The 8,913-nt window shown below is 33.0% G+C and overlaps 1 protein-coding gene across 1 annotated transcript; it reads left to right on the top strand.

The window, feature by feature from the left end:
- The first annotated feature begins 265 nt into the window (after positions 1 to 265).
- aln (divergent protein kinase domain 1C) lies at positions 266 to 6,744 on the top strand. Its single transcript, XM_074117827.1, has 7 exons — positions 266 to 562; positions 713 to 1,005; positions 3,631 to 3,778; positions 4,608 to 4,760; positions 5,787 to 5,951; positions 6,026 to 6,160; positions 6,226 to 6,744. Exons 1-7 carry the CDS (start codon positions 416 to 418, stop codon positions 6,307 to 6,309), a joined length of 1,125 nt encoding a protein of 374 aa, XP_073973928.1. The 5' UTR covers positions 266 to 415; the 3' UTR covers positions 6,310 to 6,744.
- The last annotated feature ends 2,169 nt before the right edge of the window (positions 6,745 to 8,913 follow it).

The following is an 8,913-nucleotide window of genomic DNA, read 5'->3' as shown; positions in this document are numbered from 1 at the left end:
TGGTTACTTCAAATTAATCTAATTTGGTTTCTGAATAGATAGATTATAATCTCTAAGTACTAGCTGTATAACATTGACACTTTTTTTTTTTAGCTTCTGTCTTTTTTGTATGTGTACACAAATTTTATTTATTAATGGTATAATCCCCCAAAGCATTGGGAAACGACATGCTGCAGTAGTATAAGTCCTGGCTTTTGTTTGGTGATTGTGACTAGTGACCTGGTGGGTGAGTGAACTGTGAAACCTACTCCACCAACAGTAGTAACCTACCTATAACATTAGTGTAAAATTACCTCTCCAATTGTGGACAATGAAAATTTACCTTCTGCATAAGTATACTCACCATTATCTTAATATCTCCTGGTTACAATCACTTACTTTGTTAAAAGCAAGGTGAAATGACTCATTTATTAAAATGTTACTGAAGCGATTGCCAGGATTAGCTTTTAAAAATAAATGGATTTCATTATCTTTAATTTCTGGATTTATCCTTTTCGTTTCTGCTCTATACTGGGGTTTTTTATGCATAAATTGGGAACCTTGGAATCACTTAAAATCAATGGTTAGTTCTTTATTATATTTGATTTTCAAATTTGAGAATTTGCCATTTACATTTTATTCTGTTTCGAGTATTGTGCGAACAGTAAATAGTGATCAGATAAACTTGTACAATTGAAATCAATTGATTTTCAATTTTTGTTTTTGTTTTTAGTGTTTTGATTATGGTCAAAAACCGCTTCATGGAGATTTATGCCCAATTATATGCTCAGCAAAAACTGGAGTGGAGAGTGTCTCGTGTGTGCGAAGTCAACGTGCAGGAGGTGCTCGGGGTAGTAAGAGTATATTTACAGCCAAGTTGCGTGCTGGAGGTGGAACAACAGTGATGTTTAAATCATTCAATTTGTTGGGACCGTTAGATCAAGAGATATTGAGTTGGGCTCAGAACGAAAAGAACGTTGCTTCAGTTCCATCACCAGTTTCTGACCCAATAGCTAGGGATACCAGGCAAGTAGTTTGGATTATCTCTAATCCTTTTCTTTCGTAAATTGCTTTTTTATATCAGTATATTGAGGCTATGTAAATGTCGAAATCCAGAGGATAGGAAAAGTAACTTGACTAGCTGAATTAGTATACAAGTAATCTAGCGAATTGTAAGGAGGACATCTAAAACAGTTGAAAGGAACGAGATCAGCAAAAAAAATTGTGTGGTAATTGCAGTCTTTAAAAGTATATGATCAAGCATGTTTATTCTTTGTGTTAAAAAGACGTCGAATGTTATGGCTTCATCTTCAAATTAATCCAGTATAACTTCCCTATGTATTTAACGTACTTATTGAGGAGTATTTATTTAACCGAAAATTCTACGTAGTAGTTAGTAGTCTGATGAACTACCTACATTCGGTGTAACCAATATCTTCTACAGTGATCTAACCAAACTAAAGATCAAATCAAGTTATTCGTTATTTGATGAGTCTCTGTCGTATATCTTCATTTAAAATTGATACAATTGCTAAGCTTATAGTTTGGTTAATACACAAGTTTTTTTCACACGTTAAAATTACGACCCACTTTGTTAAAATTAATTAATATTAAAAACAATATTCAAAATTGGCATTTACCAAACATCGTAATATCTGACTGCCTAATGGCGGTTTGCAAATAGACAGCCAAAAAAAGTCTAAATTACAATCTTATGTTTTTGTGGTTACTCCTTCATTTTAGTGAATACTTGTTTTTCGTCTTGAGTAGCATAATTCCAAATACTTCAGCAGAGTTATTCAAATTTCTCTTATCAGAAACTTGGCTGGTTTGACAGAGGTATTGAATGGTACACAAAAAGGCCGGCTGGAACATATCCATGTCAATTTTTCCATTAAGGAGATCTTATAAAAACATCCTTTCGACACCAACTTCTTTCTGTTCCAGGAAAATGACGTTATTTTGTTGCCTACTTTACATTAAGTTTGTTCTAAGCGTTGCAAGTTACCACGAGACTAAGGCGTATTGTAGTTTTGAACAAATAAAAGCTGTAATACAAAGACAGCATTGCTTCTAGATTTTCCTGCTGCGCTGTTACAGGAACCCCTGATGTTTAGATGTATGTTTTTATTTGTAAATTCCCTTGCAAAATTGTCAATCTTGAATCAGCATTTCATCCAAAACCCTAAAACATTCAGTCTTTTAACCTCCACCTTCTCCAAACTCAGAAAATTATTCCTCCTTGTAAACATTATGACCAAACATTTATCAACTTTCGGTTTTTCAGACCAAATTTTTGGTTTCTCAAACACCATTTAATTGCATCACGTGGTTCCACGCAATCTTAAGTCGTCTACAGATCGCGCTCACAGATATATCTTGGTCCTCTTCTAAAAGAATGGATTTAAATCCTCTAACAAGACAAGTTAATCATTTATGTAAATAAAGTACAATTTAAGGCATCTTTTTCGTTTTGGGGGACCTGGATTTCTCTGGGAATATTTCCTTTCTGTACTGCTATTTCCGTGCCGAATTAGGCATGGAAGAAATAGTTTTAATAGCCCACCAACCTGCTGCTTCCAATTTATGGGTGTCATGAGCGATTCTGTCCAACGTCTATTTAAAATCAAGGTAAATGACATCAATTTGAACTCATGTAGAGTTCTCTCCTGCATCGTTGATTTTATGCGTCATAGAACCTTTTTTTTAATGTATATGAATTTTCATCAATCATCAAAGGTAGATTTATCAATAGGGTGGAAATTTGACTTCTGTCTATAATGTTTCAGTCTCATTCTATACTTGCTGATTCTGAGCGGACTTAGGTAGCGGACAAATAATAGTCTTATATTTAACTGGCCACACTCAATCTAGTCTAGCAATCGGTTTGAACTTTTCAGTTTATTCTCTCAACCCTTTTTTGATCTCGGTTAATTCGAAAGTTTCTTCCCTAAACACTTGAGAAACTACACTATAATGACTTATAAAAGATGAGACTAAATGATAAGCCACAAAATTCTTTCATCGTTATAAGAAGAGAGCAAGAACACCATCTTGCCCGAGCCCTGATTTTAAATTAAGCTGAATAATTTCTCAATAACGTTAGAAGAGGCTTACTTGTAACGATGAAAACATTAACACCTCAATCGCAGAGGGCTTCGAAATTTCAGTAACTACGGAATTTGTGTGTACCTGTTCAAAGAAATCGACGAAAGAATTTCAAGATCTCAGAAGGCTAATGATTCAGTCGAGAGCCAACTTGGAAATTCATTGTTTTTGCTACTATATTTTCGCTAAGAAGTTTAAAAAAAAAATGTTTTTTATTGAATCAGTTCCTATCCTCTCATCACAAATATAGATGAGTCAAAAACACAAAAGAACCAAGATTTATTATTATAACTTTTATTTTATAGTTATGGTTTTTTCCTTAACGTATTAGAATAAATGATAGTACTTAAGATATTTTTTATAAAACGATCGTAGGAATTGAGATCTGCAAATTTTTGTGTACATTTTGTATTTTTTAAATTTAAAATAATCTGCTTTATGTCTTTTTATTTTAAATTGTTATTGCAGTTTATTATTAAACTTCAGTAATATACATTTTAGTTGTATTTTACATTTGCAACTTTGTTTTTTCCGTCAGCCCAGACTCAATCGATCGGATCCACTGATGCATGATAATAGTTATCTTCTCATTCGTTATTACGCTGATAGAGATATATTTCCCCAATTGGTGGGATATTGTGGACAATTCTATGTAACCGAACACCTTCATTCAGCATTGGATAGTGAAGTGGTAATTATTTGGTATAAAGTTGTAAATGCATTCAGAATTTAAAAATGTAATACTTTAATGTAAAATGAAATTCTTTTTCCTTTAAGTAATGTTTTGACAATTTTGGAATCAACTCTTTTTCATGTTCAGAGAGCAAATTTACATTCTCTTTCTCTCAGCCTTGTCAAATTTTCGGATTCAGTTCCACTGGATTTGAAGGTCAACTGAATATTAAAAAAAAACTTTTTCAGAGCTTGGTTTCTGGTACTCTCTCCTTCACTGGCGTGAGAGTCGGAATTCATTGATACAGTTTTAAGTTTCTATTTCAAGTATATCTAAAGCAGTACTAACTTACGAAATTTAAATGAATTGTGAAAGCCAATATTTCTTCTACAAGTCTCTGGCGATCGATTGTAGGTTTCAGTATCATGAGAGGTCACCTATTATGTAGATACTGAGTAGAGGTACGTTTTCTACTCATGGCTTCACTTATTATTTTTCCTACGGCCAGTTCTAGCTGAGTTATGTAGAAGTGCAGTCTTGAAAGAGGGCTTGTTGTCCGACACCGGGTACTGAGAGAAAATTCCTTTGTGTTGCACAATTGATTTGCCAATAAGAAAAACTCTCCTGAATCAGAACAGATTATATTTAAGATAGGCATTTGCTACATGACCCATCCAGTTTTAAGAGAATTCTGAGAATCCATTGAAACTATTTTTATTTATTTATAAAATATCTTTCTTACAGTTAGAATTATTAAAACTACCCGTTATGACAATTGTATAAGGGTTTATTTACATTGCAGTAAAGTAGTAGGCAATAATAGATATTTGCCCTATTAAATTTTTAGATTGATGATTCTTCTACAATGGAGTCTTGGGCAAAAAGAGTACATTTGGCAGTGGAATTGCTCCAGCTTATTGAATTGATTGATCAAGAGAATTTGCTTATGTGTCAAGTTACTCCCTCAATGTTTGGCCTCACAGCATCAGGAAAAGTGAAAGTTAGTTTAATTTTTTAAATTCAGAGCTTCTCAACATCGGAAGCATTGCAAATTTATAAAATTAGGATTTCAATGAAAATGCTAGTTTTTAGATTATCTAGAAGGAATCAATGTTTTCAGCAAATGGTGCGGTCGGAAGGTAGAATCTCTATTGAGCGAGTGTTCTACAAGTCCCATTCAATTGAGAGATATAGCTAATTTTTGATATTTTGTAATAGAATATTACAAACAATTTAAAGTAATTAAACTTGAATTTATTATTTTTTTTTGTTTTACTTTGTTAACTTTTACAAAGTTTGAGTCTAATTTGCTGAACAGTTAAGAGGGTAGGATGCACAGTTTCCAGTATCCACTAGTTTGAAACCTTTCTCGTTGAAATTTGTGCAATCAAATGCCATTACATTCTTTGTACTGCAGATGGAATTAGCATAGCATGGATTCATACAAGCAAAAACTATGTACACACTTTTTATACAGTCCACGGCATGAATTAACCTGTGCATTTACGAGAGGTGTTGGTAGCTAAATATTTGTACTTTCATGTTTAATTAAAAAAAAAAAAATTGAATGCTTTTTTTTTCTTCTTTGCCAATTTGTTTGTGTTTAGGTTTAGAAATGTGAAAATTATGTAGTTTCAGGACTCCTAATTTGTGAGGATATATCTTCGCTGCCTGTTAGCTGTTTTTGCGAACACATTCGCTTCATTAAAAACAGCTACACGAATTAGTAAACGAATCAAATGGCAACTCAAAATCTAGAAAATAAGAAAATTGGTACTTATAAAAATAAAATTAGCAAAATGTTGTCGTTAGAAAGTAAATCGGCTTGAGGATATAGTAAAAGTAGTTATTCAAAGTATAATTAAAACTGTCCTGTAAGACAGTTGTATAAGGGTTAATCGTCAAAAATAGCACGACAAATCGTAATACAAGAACACCCAACTTTGACAATTGCAATAAAAGCAACGATTAAATGATATGTAATAGAAATTTTTTCTAAAATATGTAACTCCAACATTTTTTGCAGATAATGGACCTAGATTTGACACTTCCTAAAGCACTTGTAAATTCTCTTACCTCTAGTGGGAAAAGTTGCTCAAGTGATTACGACTGCAGTTTTTATGATTGCAAATCAACTTGTAGCTTAGAGGCTAACAAATGTATATTTCCAGTTATAAATACTAATCTTCAGGTAAACAGGCATATTTTTGTTAATGGTTACTTACATAAAGTTAAGTTTATTAATTCTATAATTCTTTTTTCAAGATTGTTTGTGAAAAAATTTTCTTGGGATGGTCAATGCCAGGAAGATTACTTGTTCCAGGATTGCTGATGTCAGTTCACACACCAATGAGTTTAGCATCTCTTTTAAGGCAGTGCGCCCATTATAGTCACTCACAAGTACGTATTTGTAGTTAAGTTTGTGTAAAATAGCGTATTCCACCTAATATTAATATCATTTCCAGGAAATAGCAGCACATATTGCAACCAGACTCTCCGACACATTGGCTGAAATCGACAACACGTTGGAGCAACATAGAACACCTTGAATAAGTCATAGAATTTAAAGATTAGAGAATAAGTACACTTTCTCAAGAAAAAAAAACAAACCAACAAACAAATCTATAAGCACGTTATAAATAAAAAAGAAAAAATCCTTAATACTATTTTAATTTAGTATCCCTTTGGCTTTAATTGTTATCGCACAAAAAACTAGAAAAATTGTGACAAAATATGAACAACTAGTCTGCTTCATTTCACAGCAAATCTTAATAATTTAACGGGGAACTCCTCCCCAGGAAATAGAAGAAAATTATAGTTTTGCTTGTTAATACAAATTTGTTGGCATTAAATTAGATTAAGAACAGTTATAGATTTATTGTGTATGATAAATAGCTTTTTTTGTAATTAAGAAAAACATCATTCACTCACACGACTTACTTATCTATTGGTTCTAAATAATAAATAATTTTTGGCCATCTTAATTTTTTTCCTTCTTTTTTTTTAGTAGAAGTTAGTTTGCTTAACGAAAATTAAAATGTTAGACAATGCGATACACTAAAACGTTTGGAGGAGTGAATCCTTACCACCACTAAAGGATTTAGACGCAGTCAAAGTTTAAAATTATCTTAAGGGCATTTTCGAGAAAATTTTAGCTTGAGACCTTTAGTCCTCGTTAATGTTAAGCAAGTGAAAGGACCATACATGACAGTAAATGATACTTTAAATTAGAGGAAAGTGTAATTTAATTTATCCCCGCTCCCCAAAATGACGTAAAGTGAATTTTCATGTAAAAATCTTCCAAATAAAAGTATAGATCTATATTCGTTCAACCAGTTCATAAAGAAAAGCGTTGGCACTGTTCTTAAGTAATCTTAGCAAACTTTAATTTCATTGAAGTTTTGCCCTAGTTGAGGAATTTTGTTTGTAGGTTACAGCTCCTCGTTGTACCAATATAATATCATTACCTGAGAGCCATAGACCGGTAATCGAAACAAGTACCACAATGCCATATTAGCTTGCAGATCTCGCCTCTAACCGCTCGGCTACCGTGATGCATAGGTAGTCTTATGGCTAAGCCATCAGCGAAAAATCTCAAGTTGTGTCTAACAAAAACAAACTCTACGCCCAACACAAAATTCAAAACATTTCAATGTAAAACAAATCAACTCGTCTGGAAATATATGTAGCCTTTTCTTCTTCTTTCTGACCAAAGGATATCCGTTAAAGGTTAACATGCAATCTGCAGTGATCCGTCAAGAAGCATATGTTTGTCCGAATAGCCTCCCAGCATTTGGACGGCATGTAAACTTAAGCTAGTGATTTTTTTTTTTTTTTTTTTTGCCGGAGGAAGTGAGCGTCAACGCTTTTATGACTGCACTTGTGAGGCATTTCACTCCTTTGGGGTACTATGAGTGCCTAAAATCTTAGGTCATGTAGACTGGTTCCCATTACACTTTGTACCGATAACCCAAGTACCTTTCCTCTTTAAAATATCCATCTCTTTCTACTATGAATTAACTTCTTCTTTGGATATGCCTGCTATTAGTATTTTCTTTGTGACTAAAAAAATTACGACTCTAGAATGTGCGGCTCTCCTTCTCTTATAATCCCCGAAGGTAATTGCAATTAGCTCTGACTTAAAGACGAGGCCAGTTTTCTTAACCTTACTGCGACATCTCGGACTGGCGCGAACGCTCCGGTTTCGAAGCATCTGAAAGCTTAACTCGCGGAATCATGAGCTTAATTATTGATAGATAATTATTAATGTTTATATTATTTAAAGTCTCTATTTATAAATATTACAAACACACAAAACAATCAAAATAAGATAGTCACCTTTAAAAAACCAACCACGGTCATAGACCGTCGGTTGATAATGTCATAGCTTAAATCTATGAATCATAGCTTAAAGAAATCAGGTTACCGAAATTTTTTAATAAACATATTAATTTTACATAGTAATTTTATTGAAAGTGATTTTATCCTTAATGAAAGAATGGTTTCAAAATGAAAAAGTAAGGCATTGTAATGGGGTGGTTGTTGGTGTCGTAGTCACGAACAAGGATTCCCCAGTTCAAATCCTGCTTGTAGCTACTTTTTGTTATAAAAAAAAGAGTAGTAAAGTATGTACATCCATCGCCCGTCCACGACACTTAAGCGGTAGTTAGACGTTAAGCCCCCTTAAAAAAATAGACGATTATAAAAACTAAAGAATTTACACCTTAATCTAAATATCTCCCCGAAAAAATGTCTGGGTTGATCTTATATGTATTTATTATACACATAACTTTTTCGTGCACTTTTTGACAATCAACCTTATACAACTGTCCTTCCGGCTAGTTTTAATAAAGCTTTTTATCCAAATCTGTATTTGTTTTAGTCTCTACAATTATTCTGCCAAATAAAAATAACTGCCGCAGCCTGTTACGGATATTTGTTTGGATAACGTTAAAACCAAAGTCTAGGTGCAAATTTTTAAAAGTGGTTCTCATTGCCTAGAATAAGGTTCAAGAAATGTTCAATATGGCACTTAAGTGCTTTTCAACACTTGGAATAAAGTAAAAAATGTGTACAGGGAGTTTATTTGGTTATATGTTTTCACTATCTGTAAGAGATACCAAGTCTCAAATAAAGGGAAACAAGGAATTACG

Source organism: Rhodnius prolixus, unplaced genomic scaffold (assembly GCF_049639745.1).
Source record: "Rhodnius prolixus isolate KJV_2025 unplaced genomic scaffold, Rpr scaffold_1, whole genome shotgun sequence".
NCBI lineage: Eukaryota > Metazoa > Arthropoda > Insecta > Hemiptera > Reduviidae > Rhodnius > Rhodnius prolixus.
This window is presented reverse-complemented; position numbering and strand designations above follow the sequence as displayed.